At 43.2% G+C, this 14,392-nt stretch overlaps 2 protein-coding genes across 10 annotated transcripts in view; one reads left to right on the forward strand and one right to left on the reverse strand.

The window, feature by feature from the left end:
* smtnb (smoothelin b) overlaps positions 1–8,265 on the forward strand; it is a 52,540-nt gene extending 44,275 nt beyond the window's left edge. For 4 of the 8 annotated variants that reach the window (XM_040019773.1, XM_040019768.1, XM_040019775.1 and 1 more), the window contains 10 exons: positions 2,525–2,704; positions 2,916–2,991; positions 3,150–3,182; positions 3,945–4,124; positions 4,331–4,393; positions 4,496–4,568; positions 4,651–4,827; positions 4,920–5,046; positions 5,179–5,330; positions 7,793–8,265. In XM_040019773.1, coding sequence (XP_039875707.1) covers positions 2,525–2,704; positions 2,916–2,991; positions 3,150–3,182; positions 3,945–4,124; positions 4,331–4,393; positions 4,496–4,568; positions 4,651–4,827; positions 4,920–5,046; positions 5,179–5,330; positions 7,793–7,946 — 1,215 coding nt within the window. In that variant the 3' untranslated portion in view covers positions 7,947–8,265. The other 4 variants (XM_040019769.1, XM_040019771.1, XM_040019772.1 and 1 more) reach the window with 4 other exon arrangements.
* Positions 8,266–9,488: 1,223 nt separating this feature from the next.
* Positions 9,489–14,037, reverse strand: selenom (selenoprotein M). 2 transcript variants are annotated; one of them, XM_040019787.1, is made up of 6 exons: positions 14,019–14,037; positions 13,238–13,410; positions 12,501–12,536; positions 12,268–12,302; positions 12,103–12,181; positions 9,489–10,113 (listed from the first exon to the last, which is right to left on the reverse strand). In XM_040019787.1, the coding sequence occupies exons 2-6, from the start codon at positions 13,331–13,333 to the stop codon at positions 9,883–9,885; spliced, it is 477 nt and encodes a 158-aa protein (XP_039875721.1). In that variant the 5' UTR covers positions 13,334–13,410; positions 14,019–14,037; the 3' UTR covers positions 9,489–9,882. The 2 variants fall into 2 exon arrangements, with proteins under 2 accessions (XP_039875721.1, XP_039875720.1); XM_040019786.1 differs by lacking the exon at positions 14,019–14,037 and having other exon boundaries at positions 13,238–13,460.
* Positions 14,038–14,392: the final 355 nt, after the last annotated feature.

A 14,392-nucleotide genomic window follows, 5' to 3' on the forward strand; every position in this document is an offset into this window, starting at 1 on the left:
GGTGATGGGGCTACCTGATCCATCAATGCATGAACTTTACAGCAAAGACTGCTCCAGTTTAATTTCTAATAAAAGCAAAACTTCATCCGGTGGTGCTCCATCCTGCATGCAGGAGACTGGGTCTGAAAAACTCCAGGATGCTTCCAGCTGCACTCCCCAACACTCTCTTTCCAGTGCACCTCAGGAAACCCAAGCACACCGTCTCCTGCATAGTCAGTTAAGTGTACCCCAGGAGCCTCTAACGCCCATCCAGCACTCAGTCTCTCTGTCTCCCAGGACAAACGCACCTTCGCCGGCCCCTCACCCGCCAACCTTTGCTACGTGCCGCTCCCTCTCTGCTCCCTCTCTGATGGCAAACATTTCTCTCTGCAACAGCACGGTACTGCTCTGTTAATGATTCTGATCATGATCCCTTTAATTCAGATAAGCCACTTGAAGAATGGGACTGTCTTTTTGTGCCAGTGTTGCCAATACCTGCGGATCAGCAGACCATTAATTTTATGTGCCGCAGCAGCGATCCCGTGTTCAAACCACATACTCTCTCTGGTCACCTCTTTCAAATCTCTCAGTAAGCTTGACCGTCTCAGCTGACCGTCTCAGCTGCCACAGATTCTGACAGATTGTGTTTATGTGAAGGACTCCACCGCAGTCTGTCACAGAGGTATTCCTGTGCTGTAACACCATGCGTCTCTAATTGTGTCCCGGTTCGCATTCATGGATGCCTGCAAGTGTTCTGTTGAGTGGATGCACTTCCCGGCGGAGGGAAGGATGATTACATTTAGCAGCAGCCTTTTAGTTTGCCATCTGCAGATTGTGTGCCGTGCTCACTTTGGCAGGCACATGAAAATAGAATTGAACGTTTGAAGTCTTTCTTCTGCTTTTTGTTCCTTTTCATTTATAAAGTTGCAATCACGAGTTAGAAAGAAAATGCAAGGAAGGAAAGCAGGTCCCGCAAAGCCACTGAAGGCGTTTTTAACTCGTGTGGCACAGTGTGTGGCATGTACATTCATGTTTTTCAGAAAGGAGCCTAGTATCAAGACGTCAGGTTAGAAAAGACTGAAAGGCTCTGATTAGATGTGGTCCTCATCTTGAGGCTTGTTTGCTTTTGCAACTGTGTAACATACCCTCTGTGTGTGCACTTGTAACATTTCCAGGGATATTGTAAATTTGCAGCATGAGATTCAGTTATTGAACCATGCAGAGTCTAATCTTGTGGAGGCAGCTGGGACCGCCAGTCAACTACTTTAAGTCAAGGTGACTGGTTTCCATTAAGTGGTAATCCTTTCAGCAGACCGATGTGATAATGAGGGGTGATCTTATCTGATCGTGTTTCTGTATGTCTTTGCCCAGTTTCAGCTTGTTTTGCCATTTTTTTCTATTTATGCTTTTTCACCTGGAACTGGTCAAAGCAGTCTCCCATCACAGAAAAAAAAAACCTATCAAAACAGGCTTTTTTAAAATTCCACAATGACTTGGATGTTTATAGGTACACTTAGGCTTAGTTATACATGACTCGACCACAAAGGTTATCGGGGAGCTTCTCACCCCGTGTGCATTCCCCCTGTGGCCTGACTCAGAGACCTTGTCTGGCTGCATTGCCTCCCAGAACATTCTTCATCGGTCGCGGGCCTCTCAGTCCAGCCTGTCCCATGGGTCAGAACTCTGTGTCCAGAAAAGAGTTGAAAACCAGAGACCACCTTTGATCACCCAGTTCTGTGGCTGAGCTGGGCATTGTCCCTCCCTGCTGAGACCTGGTTTGGCTGGGGGACTTCAGTGGGCAGGACTCGGCAGCTGTGGATACAGATGGGACCAGCTGCCTGAGCTATATCTGGACCCAGAGTCGTTTACAGCAAAAGCATTGAGGCCACAGCTAGAACATATAGTCTGCCACAGGCATTCGGCACCATATGAACATGTAAAAGGAATTTTCTATAGGATTCATGGTAACTCTCAATAATGCAACACATTCCCACGTTCCTCAGCTCTGCTCCTCAGCCCTTAGGAGATATTTTTCCTCTGGACTTTTTTATATAGTAATGCGTTGTCCCTATTTTACAGTGAGAGTAAAGCATTGCATCTGTCACATAAACTCTGGGGTTGGCAGCAGTATTGTATGATTAAGAAAAATCCATGTGTCAGCAGCACTCCATAAACTAGTGAACAGTAACTTGGCAGGGTTTCTTTTAGCCTCGTGTGCTTATTGTCACTCCCTCGCAGACCATCCCGCTGGAGCTGGCCTAGAGACAAGGAAGTTATTACTGGACAGGAAGTGTCAGACGTACTGTCCCTGCGATGTGTTAGAGCAGCCCTCGGCTTGTTCTGATTACATCTTAAATGTCAGCCACTTTCAAATAAGTTTTCTTTTTTACCCTCCTTCATTTTGGTTCTGGCTCTGGTTTAAGAAGTGTCCTCCCAGTAGCTCACTGATTTCCAACTAAGGTCACGGTTTTCTTTGCAGTCTATGATAATAAATGTGCTCCTGTTCACGCTCTGTGTTGTGTTACTGTGTTCGTTTTGCGCGCAGATGGAGACGGGGCCCGTCGTCGCTTCTGAGCCAGTGTTTTCAGCTGTCTCGTCTGTCCAGCGTCACGTCCCAGTCATTCCCAATGGCTCTGGCGCTCAAACCAAACCTGCTGAATTCTCCGGGAAACTAACGGCTGAAAAGCTGGCTGCGATCGAGGATGAAGAGCTCCTCGACAAAATGGTACGTCACGCCGGAGCCATAATTCTCAATGATTTAAGTTATTATTTCGATAAAAGTGGTGTTTTGATTCAGGCATGTGGAAAGTTTGTGCATTGACACTAAACCTTGTCACAGCTCTGCATTGTGTGTGTGCAGATTTGTAGCATAGAAAGTACCAATTGGGCAAATTTGCATAGAACGACCCCTCATGTTTCCATCCCCTCTTTCACAGCTCGATGAGTCAAAAGACTTTGAGGAGAGGAAGATGATCCGCGCAGCCATGAGAGACCTCCGTAAAAGAAAGAGAGGTAACATCATGCATCTTACTGTTACTCCAAACTGCATGAAGGCTTTCTTTTTAGATATTTAAAAGCAGTCAGGCCTGATGATTTCTAATTTTCATCTACTTTTTTGTTATTGTTTATACCTTATCTTGACACGTAATTGCCTTTAATTCTGCCCTCAGAGGCCATGCTGGGATGTACTCAAGAAGAAATGGGTAGGACAGGTGGTGTGCAGTGTGCAATAACAATTTATACTTGCCTGTGTTTGCCTTTTTGTGTGCACACACCCTGTCATTGTGAGACCACAACAATCTTAGATGTGGTTTGTGATGGAGGATATTATGAAATCTTTTGGTATCTTGCATGCATCCTGTGTTTTGTTTTTGGTTTTTTTAATGTGTTAAACACTCACCCTACAACAGTTAAGATCTGTCTTTCTGCGGGCACTCACCACGTGGTTTCATTAGGCACCTGCTAATGGTGAGCTCAGATTTATAGTGGATGCGTCAGTGGATTCGGTGGAAATGAGCATGCAAAGGGTCCAAGAGGGCCTCGGTGATCTAGATATTAGACACAATTTAAGTTAGTAAATCATTAATACTGTGCAGTATGTGTAAATGCATGCGTGTTTTCTGAGAAAAACTACAGCCATCAGTGCAGGTACCGGCGTTTTCGACATCGCAGTGTGTATTTGCTCTCTGTGGTCTGTGGTGTTTGCGCAGAACATCTTATTTGACAGCTTTGGCTTGCCTGTTAAGACTCCCACCTGTGGGTGTTTGTGTGCTCAGAAACCCTCACAGTCCCGTGGAAAGAATTCTCAAACATATTGCCTCAAATCTGGAAGGCCTCACTTAATCCAACTTTGTGGCAGTCAGATGAGGTGCTGTCAGCTTATTTAGGACCTCTTGTCCTCCTTCTCCTCCTCCTCTTTTTCCACTGACATCATCTCTCTACCATTCCCGTCTCCTCTCCTCCAGACCAGAGAGAAAAGGAGCGCGAAACCCGCCTGCAGGAGCTCCGGCAGCAGAGAGAAGACCGGGTGCAGAAAGGTCGTGCCGGGGTCGGAGCGGGAGAGGTGGTCACAAGCAAGGTGGAGAAGTCGGCAGATGGGTCAGCCGTCGGCCAAATCACCAAAACGAACCGCTTTGCTCAGTCTGGTAGTCTCTAATCTTTCTTGAACCAGCATTTAACTGAAGTAAAACCAAAACAATAAAACCAATCTATAAACATTCAAAACAAAGACATTAGCTTGAAAGTAAAAAGAGTAAAATTGTGTTGCATCAAAAAAATTGATTATAAAGACAGAGATGGGAAGAATTTTATAAAGAATGGTCAATTTTAAAAAGTTTTTGTGTGTTTTCAGATGATGGGAGCAAATCAACACGCAGTACTATTGTCGAGTCCAGTTATGTGCAGAAAACAGACAGTGAGTTTTGCTTGCTGGATTTACAAAAACACATTCACTCGAGTGCATTGCATTTTTTTTCTTAATCTTCTCATTAATGTGTCCGTGTGATTGTCGTTCTAGGAGGGACAGTCCAGTCAAAATCATTCAGCTTCACCTCTTCCACCTCCACTAACACGAGCAAAAAAATAGGAAGGTTGGTCACGAGGCATTTGTACTGTTAACTACAGCAGATTTAAATATCTGTGCACTCTCTCAAATTAACCTCCTGCACTCAGTGTGTTCGACCGCGAGGACGACGCGTCATCGCGAAGCGGCAGCGGCGGGTTGGCGGCCATCGAGCGAAGGCAGGCGGAGAGGCGCAAGGAGCTGATGAGGGCTCAGACGCTGCCGAAGACATCGGCCATGCAGGCCCGCAAAGCCATGATAGAGAAGCTGGAGAAGGAGGGAGGCGGGTAAGAATAAACAGAAAGGTAGTGCTACCAAAGAAAGAAAAGGAGCAGATGGAGGCATGTAAATATTAACACAAAACTGACTTTTCTTTTAGCCCTGGAAATCAGGCGGTGGCCAAGGTAAACAAAGTCCAGCGCTCCACCAGCTTTGGCGTACCCAATGCAAACTCCATCAAGCAGATGCTCCTCGACTGGTGTCGTGCCAAGACCCGCTCATATGAGGTGAGCCAGCGATCCTCCACGCTAAGTGCTCATTTTTAATCTTGAACCTGGGCTGAGATGATACTTTGGGAAAGTTTCCACTGCTTATCCATCCCCGTCTGCGTATCTCTTTTGTTTCTTTTTCTTCGTCAGCATGTGGATATTCAGAATTTTTCATCCAGCTGGAGTAACGGCATGGCGTTCTGTGCCCTGGTGCACAATTTCTTCCCCGAAGCCTTTGACTACAACTCCCTGAGCCCGAGCAACCGCAGGCAAAACTTTGAGGTGGCCTTTAGCGCTGCAGAGTGAGTACACGCTGAAGACTTGTTCTTCCTAACATTTGCAGTGACTGTAGGAAACCAATGGAAGAACTACTGTGTTAGGCCTATAGGTGTAGAAGTGATGAGCCAGTTTGATTCGCTGCCCCGCTCCCCTTTATTCTGTGTCGCTGTATGCCGGCATTTGCAGACCAGTGGTATGGGAAAACTTCTCGACCGATGTCCTGCTTTCCCCCTTTCTCCCAGGTTTATCAAAACCCCACTCATGACTGAGCCCATTACTACTCTAATACCTCTGCCTCTAAACCTCCACTCTTCCCTCTGCTATGAGTAACCGCTCTGACACCCCAATCTCCTCCAAACCAGATCCCCACGGGCAATCCCACTCCAAACAGCAAACAGGTTAAAAAAAAACAAAACTTCTAAGCCCGCTTCTGTGCCTTGAGTCATGTCCCTCTATTTTAGTCTTTCCTCTCCTTGTTCTTTTCTTTTTCAAATTCCTCTTTTATGCCACCAGTCTTCACTTTTGGTACCCCCACCCAGCTGTGTGTGCATCTTCACGTGCTCCTACCAGGATAATGTAACGCTGAGATATCTCAAGTAGTGAATCGTACTCAGCACTGTGCTGTCACTCAGCCACAGCCCCACCCACTCCCCCAGATCTTCTCACCTTTGTGTTGCACTATCACTCACCTCCCCGGGCACTCCAAATCCCCGCCAATAGTTTATGTTTACTATCTGGATTCTTGATACGCACTCAAACACACACTATACTGTGCACCAGTGTGGTTGTTTTTGTTAGTCACTCTGTCGTTGTAACTTTGGTTTTTTTTTTTGTGTGTTTTTTGCAGAATCCACGTTGTTTTTTTCATCGTGTCTCGTATTTCACATTGATTATGGTTAAAAAAACAACAACAACAACAAAAGCATCCTCGTCTCAGTGCACAGAAAAAAACAACAGCAAACAAAAAGGCTAAATGAGCATCGCCTGGCGCTCATTTGACATTTTGTTTTGCCTTTGTGTGTGTGCGTACGTGTTTTTGTCACGCACTGTATGTATGTACTGAGATGTTCATGAAGCATGTCAGCTCATGGATATATTTGTGAACACAGAATGTAATGTGATTGTTTTTTCTTTGTGTTCTTTCTCACTCCTTCTGTTTTTGTTTTTCACTGGCTGCTCACTGCTTTCTGTTTTTTTTTCCACTCCCACTTCCTCATTTTCCCACACTCTCCATCTCTTTGTCTACTCTCTCCGTCCCGTTCCTTCTGTGTCTTTTTATCTGTCCTTTGCCTGTTGTGTTTCCTGTTCTCTCCACGTTGTTTCTGTCTTTTTGGGTCCTTTCCTTCCTCTCCCTATTCCCTTCCTCTACCCCCTTCCCCCGCTGGCCGGGGGCGCAGGAAACTAGTGGACTGTCCCCAGCTGCTGGATGTGGACGACATGGTGAAGATGCGTGAGCCAGATTGGAAGTGTGTGTACACGTACCTGCAGGAGTTCTACAGGGGTCTGGTGACGAAGGGCCTGGTTAAAACCAAAAATTCCTCCTAGAGTTGCACCCCAGCTAAAACTGAGCCTATGGTGAGAGAGGGGACAAGCTTGTGAGGGAACCGCACACACTCTGTGGTTCCCGACAGACTTAAAATGTAAAACACAGAAAAACTCCTTTATTGGCTTCTTTTGGATATTTGATGCTTCATGTTAATCTGAAGCTCCAAAGTACCAAACATGGTGTGTGTGTGTGATAGCATGTGTGTATCTGTATTCTGAGACTATGGCTCAGGCAGAGGGCCAGGACCATCTGCAGATCAGTGCTTTAAAAGGAACTGCCGGATCACAACGTTTCAAACAGAGTTAAGGAAAAAAAACAGAGAAGGATGAAGCCTGGTTTGTGCACCAAGTTTTTATCAAGTGTAAGGTTACAGGTGTTTATGCACTTGGCTTGTCAAGCCTTGTAAAGATACTCTAATAGAAATAAAGTGCAGAATGATTTATGTCCACAGTTCCTGAAATTACTGAAAAAATGTTACGTTGTTGACGTTTATTATCTCATCGGCCCATCTGCTGTTTTTAGGTGCTTTTTCTCTTTGTGGGATTTCTCAGGGGGGTTAGAGTGTGAGGAGATGTTGCCACCTTGTGGTTATACTCTGCATAGCTCACACTGGAGGTCTCAGTTCTTAAAACTGTTTATTGAAATGCCCCACATTACCCAAGTTTATTTATACAGAGCTTTTAAAGGGTCCATAATGGTTTAGAGCAAATGTGCCAAAGACTCTAGCACACTAAACAGCTTTGGAAAATGTGAAGAGCAGCAAAGTTTCTACTGTTAAAGACCTCCTCCATGGCCATTTATACTATATTCATAGATAAAGAATCATCTATTTGAAAAAGAAAAAAAAACTTGTAGTGAACATGATGATTTCTCCTTCCCAGCTGGTCTTCTGTCTGTTCTGCTTTCTCATGCACGCTGTCCTGTACGCCTGTTCCTCAGGACCCACGCCAACTGCATGCCTTTGCTGGAGGTGGAAGACATGATGATCATGGGTAACAAACCAGACTCCAAATGCGTCTTCACCTACGTGCAGTCTCTGGTCAACCACCTGCGCAGATATGAGATGTCCATGGGTCGGCCCTGTGACCTCTGACCTGTTTTCGGGCTCCCCCCCCCCCCCCCCCCCCCCTAACCTTCACCTGATGATGGCCTCCACTCTGACAGCAGGCTGGGTCAAACAGTTGCACATCTCTGATGGTCGGCTTGGGGATTGTAAGCGTGTGTGTATGTATCAGTTAAAATCAGCTTAAAATGTTTTCTGGCAGTGATAATGTGTGTTGCTTATTCTGGACACACACACACTGTTGACACAAAAGTCCAGTAAGAGATCAGCAGCAGCATGATTCTTAAAAAGACCCCTTTGTTTAAAAAAAAAAAAAAAACTCCAAGTAATATTCAACAGGCAGTAGTTTGATCACATTGCTGTTGTACTGAGAAACGGCTCAAGAGGGAAAAAAGAAAAATAGTTTTCTAGTATTTGCAGTTTTTTGCAGTATTTGTACGTACATGCGTTTTTCTCTGCTACACTTTTGTAAGTACTGTAATGTGTTTGCACTTCTCTCAGTAATCTCACTGAAAAAGAAAAAACTTATTATTTCTATTCAATTTTGGTACTTTTACTTTTTTTTTTTAACCAAACTCATGTTGCTTGAAGTGTTTTAATTAAGTTATTTTCATTTTGATGTAATTGATGAGTATAAGGATTCTTATTACGTGAGCACAGGGATTTTCTGCCTTTGTTATTCAAATGGATTCAACATCGTTGCTGTAATCTCACTTTTCTGAAGTCCAAACAGCTACTGAGGACATTTACTGGACATTTGATCCATCCTGTATGACCACACCACCACCATCATCATCATCACCATCATATAAGTATGGATGAAAGATGCTAGCTGTTAAACTGAGGTTTGGATTTTTTTGTATTTCGGTACAAAGAAGTCATTCAGCTGATTTGTGTCATTACTGGCTGTTTGGTGGACAGCACACACACACCTCCCACCACCGCTGCATTGCCCTGCCACACACATTCTCACACAGCTGTTAGAGGGCTCCTTATTTATGCTTGAGTAGTTTTTAATACGGTTAACGCTGGTGTGTACATCGTGCTTTTAAAAGGTTTTGTCGATAAGCTTAAGATGCCACAATGTTATTTTTTCCTGTGTGAAAGCCGGCTTTCAGTACAAACATGAGGATTCATGACTGATAACCAGCCAACTGTATATTTAACTAAATGTAGCTAAGAGGAAACGGGACAAAAATTATTTTAAATGAATATTTTATTTCACTTGTATAAAATTTGGGTTTCTACGAGAAGAAAATTTGGTTTCAGAGTTGATTTAAAAGAAGCTTATTTCTTAGATTTGAGAGATTATTTGAGAACTATCTGCTGCCGACAGAAAAAAAGCTTTCATGAAGCAGTGGAGTATTGTATGTGTGTATGTGTGTGTGTATATATATGAGAGCTAAAACACATTATTTCATTTTTCTGTGCACCACAGTTAAATGTGAAATAAACCAATTTGAGAAACAAACGTGTGTTTGTGTGGGATTATTGCTTGGAAGGCTATCCATGGTCCCGGCAGCGTGGGATATCTGCACACAAACACTCAGCACAACAAGAGCCAGAGCACACTTCTTTTTAAAAATGGTTTACTTTCCATGCACTTGAGTCTTTTTGTGCGCATCAGCCCAACCCACCAGAACACGCAGCATCAACCCCAGGCCAGTCAGACGATTTTCAGCCTGAGGCTTCATTTAGTTTCACAGTAGGTCAGAGGCAATCACAGACACACAAAAGAGCTCAAATGAGACAAAGATCATTACAACAGATGACAACACAATGGACAGTGGCGTTTAAAAAAAAGGTGCAAATTCAGACTGTGGAGCGTCTACAAAGGCCTGCTGACGGGCTCATCTGTAATCTGCTAGGCTCTGAAATTACAAACATTTCTGTCACCTGTGATAATCAGCTGGTTGTGGAGCAGCTAAGGGAGCTAGAGGGGTACTGTTACTGCTGATGTCTACTCTTACAGGTCAGTGTGTTTGACTTCTGTGCTGGGCTCTGAGGAGCCACTCTCTGTGGCTATAGATGAAGCAGAAGGCTGGTAGGCAGGCTCATTTTTGAACGGGCTGTCTTTGGCAGGAGAGAAGCGGAACTCCTCCGGCACCTCGGCCTCGGCCTGAGCCTTCTTGTAGAAACCCAGTTTCCCCAGCAGCTCATTTATCTCAGAGCGGGTCATGTCAGACAGGGCGACGCGCTGCGGAGGAAACACACTTGTTATAAAAGGACCATTAAACTGTGCTCTAAACAAAAGACACTGATCTGCGATATATTAATAGTGCAGTAAAGCTGAGCTGAACATTGATGGGTTTAAAGAAACCTGAAAAAACATTAAACCTGCACAAATGAATTATGTGTCGTGTGAAAAGATCACTCGTGATGATGAAACTACAAAGCTCTGAAACATTTTACATTTCTTTTGGATCCTTGTTACAGTTTTCTGGCCAATGTGCTGCTCTTTTTAATGTCATAACAGACAGTTGTATTTATACAACCCATTTAAAAGCATGGGAACTGGCCCAAAGAGCTTTCCAGTGGAGGCTGATTAACAATGCAAACATACAAGACGTCACAGGAAGGAACAACAGGTGCAAAAAAAAAAGCGATAAAGGCTGTTAACCACAACCACGGCAACAAATACAGGAGTTAAGAAAAAATAAAGCTATATAAAAGATATGGCTGAAGTTAAAAACAAAATAACACCTGAGAACAGGAAAAGTAAAAAGGAGAAAAATCTGATTAAATCATAAGAGTACTTTAAAATTTCAAAGAAGCCTCAGATCAAACAAAGTGATCTGCGAGTCATTCCACAGAAATGCTCCCGGCATTTACAAAAATATTACACTTGAAAAACACTTTAGGGTTACAATTTATTTCCACGTTCAAATAAAACGTTATCCGAACTATTACATCTTCTCGAATATTCAGTTCAACAATTTTTTTTGTTTGTTAAGTGATAAATAAGTTTGACCATCACAAAAATGCTCATCCCCACAGTCAAGTATAGTGATTCAATGCTGTATTTTGACCACAAAAATATGCTTTTTACCATTTAAAACGCCATAATAGGACTATCACATATATTTTAAACATGACACAACAAAGCTGAACTTGTGTAACTGCATGAGAAAAGTCTATTGTTTTGAATTGCTAGTGGTAAGTGATTTATCTGAATTCCTCTCTTATTTAATAATTTGAAGCTTTTAGTTAAAGTCACTGGTGTTACTCACTTTACTTTTAGGGAAGTGCAAAATAAATAAATTGATTAAATGACAGAACTTAATGAATATGAGGTGACTGACAGCATGTCAGTCACCTCATAGTGACTGACATGCTGTGACTCCCAATTACACAAAAACATTACAAGCTGTTTCTGGAGTAAAACTTTAGTATTTTATGCAAATTCTAACTGTTCTGTATCATTATCAATCTTTTTATCAAGTACGTCTAATTTGGGTGTCTAATATCTCAGCAGATGGTTCACTGCGTCACTGTTTTTTTGTCACATAAAATAAAGCATGTCATATTTGACCAGATAATTTCACAGCCATTGAATTTTGTTACACTTAAGGCTTAACATATGAAGGATTACTTACTTTTAACTGTATGAAATTAATAAGACAATCTGCTGATTTGTTGCACGATTATTATAACCGACTACGTGGCTGAAGAGCCTGAGGAAATAATATTCATTAAAACGCCTGAAGACTTGCAGAAGGAGTAAGGAAACACCGTTGAGGAAAAAAAAAAAAGAATCACAGCACAACCAGGCTTTGAAATTTGGGGGGGAAAAAGCTGTCATTTTTGTAACTAAATAGTCAGTTAAGTAATAATTTAGTTCAAGTTTAAATGTTAGAAGTAAATTCTTGTCATATCAAAGTGGGATATATCTGTAGAATGACCTGTGCCCTGCAGATGTCTTGTTTCCTTCTGAAGTTATTTTAATCCAAAAGACGGGAAAAGCTCAGAGCCTGCTCAGCGGTCACAGGACACCTGTTTGTCATCATTTCAGCTGTAATCTCTTCGAGTAATGATGTCAAGTGTTGGTGGTTTGTGGTTTGATGCTTTACTTCAGTTGTTAAACTGATTCTGACATTCAGCACAAACGAGTGTCATATTTGCTGCAAGTAAACAACAAATACAATTTACAAAAGTAAAATAAAAGAAAGGCACAACACACACTTACGTCCAGCTCTTCATAATAATGGTTCAGGAGGACAAGCTCAGGGTCTGCGCCAGGAATGTGCTTCATCACCAGGTTATGGCTGAGGTGGTGCTCAGGGATTAAACAGCGTGCAGTTTATGAGCAGATATTTCTAAAGAGTAACAGTGCACTTCAGTGAAAGGATACTAAAGAGGAATATCCTGGATCACAAAGGCTTTGACCTGCAGACAGAGGTTTGGATTAGTGTTTTCCACTCAGTTTGGGTTTCAGTGGCAAATCTGTCAGGGATTATGTGAAACTCTAAACTAAAATGTTCCTCAGAGAGAAAAAACTTCTAGGCAGGAGTAAGGCTTTAGCCTGCCTCTGACCCCCGGCTCTCAGTGTTTTGTCACTTTTGTTCACATAACAGGGCAACTTGCCTCTCTGAGCCTGTTCAGCTGTCATCCACCACACGTCTGAGGAAAGACAACAACACAAGAAACAAGAAAAAGTTACATGCAGAGCTCGTGTTTCAGAAATGGGGCTTTACAAGAACTGGAAACATGATTACTGAACACACGTCATCTGCAACTGTAATGCATCTTTATACAGAAAAAAATAATTTATGTGCTGGTATCACTGCAAGCTTTTACTTTGAAGAACGCTTAGTACGGCCCCAGGGAAGGCTACCCGACCTATTTTTGCTGATATCTGAGCCTCAGGTATAAGGCGTGACTAACACTACAATAACAACAGATCATGATTTGCTTCAGTGATGCTGGCAAGTAGGTGACTGGGTGACACCCTGGGGGAAACTGCACAGATCTCAAAAGAAAAAGGTGTAGAGTTTCAGTCTTTGTGCAGGACCGCCTGTTACACACCCTGTGCCCCCCTTTTAAGCTTCCACCAAGTCACTTTGTGATGACGATTTTAGGGTTACTAAAATAGTAACAATGTGAATTAGAGACCGTGTTCTTCATTAGATCGCAGGCCATTCAGGCACGGAGGCATCCATTCACCTTAGTACACATCTGTCCTGCTCACGCATGCGCCCAATCCAAAAATGTTTAAAAGCAGGGCACCCATTCACACGTTTAAACGATAATTGGCCCTGACACGATTATTTCCGTGTTCTTCTTTATGCGGAGGATTATGAAAAAATAAAGCCTTATGTTACCTCCACCCTCGCTCTTGCCAGCCCCTCCAGCTTCTTCAGATCCACATCATAAGCCGAGGCGCAGTGAAGTAAACTGGCCAACACGATCAGCCACATTTCTCCTGCTTCAGATCGAGGAGCCGCACTCGCTCTTCACCGGGACCAGTACCTGCAGATGATTGAAGGTAACCGAGCTATGGAAGAGGAGGGAGGAGAGATGATGAGCAGCTATGTCACGTCCGGACCTTTTGCCACGTCAAATATTTTTGTGGCGGAGAGAGGAGCAGGCGTGGTTAGCGCGCTCATTGGTTATTCCAGGCTTCCTTATGGATTTCATGCGCGCTCTATAGGCTGTCACAGGCGGTGTAATTGTAGAGATGGACAACGGAAAGAGCTCTGTTATTGTCTGCGTGCTCTTCTTTTTTTTGATGTCCTTTTGTGCAAAGTGACACATGGGCCGTGTTACAGTAATAACAGCATAATTTTAAATTCCTAAATGCACTGGATTATATGGTAGACTGATCCTGAGGGTGAACTATGCAAAGTTATTTAGCCTGTGTAATCTTGGATTTAGGAGGATTAAAGAAGATCGATTGTTGTAAAGGATTGTGGTTGAAAAACTCAGAGTCCCGTGAAGGAAATGTGATATTTACCAAGTCAAGGACTATTTAATGAGTCACAACCCTGTGTGGGAGCAGACTTTTCAGGTGTCTGATCCCCGCACTACAAAAGTTCTCACAGTGACCGGTGAGCGCTGAGCTCAAGAAATATTAGATCCGAATATGAAATAAATCCAACTTACTTGTATTTTACCTTCTTTCGCTGTTCTCCTGTTTAAATATAAAGGATAAATCTTCCTATATAAACATTTCTGGGAAGAAGAAAAACTGGAGCTGTTTGCTGTGTTTGCACTGCTCTGTTTCTGGGGTTAAAGCAGGTGACAGTATGTAAACCATTAGTTGAAACAACAGGAAGGAGGAGGCCCTCCCCTTGAGTTAAGAAGTGTGTCAGGTTTACAATCTCACTTGAAAAAACCGTGGAAATAAGTTGCGCCAACATCAATGAGGTAAACTACAACTTCACAGCTCACCTCCCTGAACTCACTGTGCTGTTTGTTTTGAGGATGTCCCTTTCAGGACTGCTGTGCTGAGACTTCTTACGCGTCAAGTGAAGCTC

This window comes from Simochromis diagramma, unplaced genomic scaffold (assembly GCF_900408965.1).
Source record: "Simochromis diagramma unplaced genomic scaffold, fSimDia1.1 OVJJ01000822.1, whole genome shotgun sequence".
Classification (NCBI taxonomy): Eukaryota; Metazoa; Chordata; class Actinopteri; order Cichliformes; family Cichlidae; genus Simochromis; species Simochromis diagramma.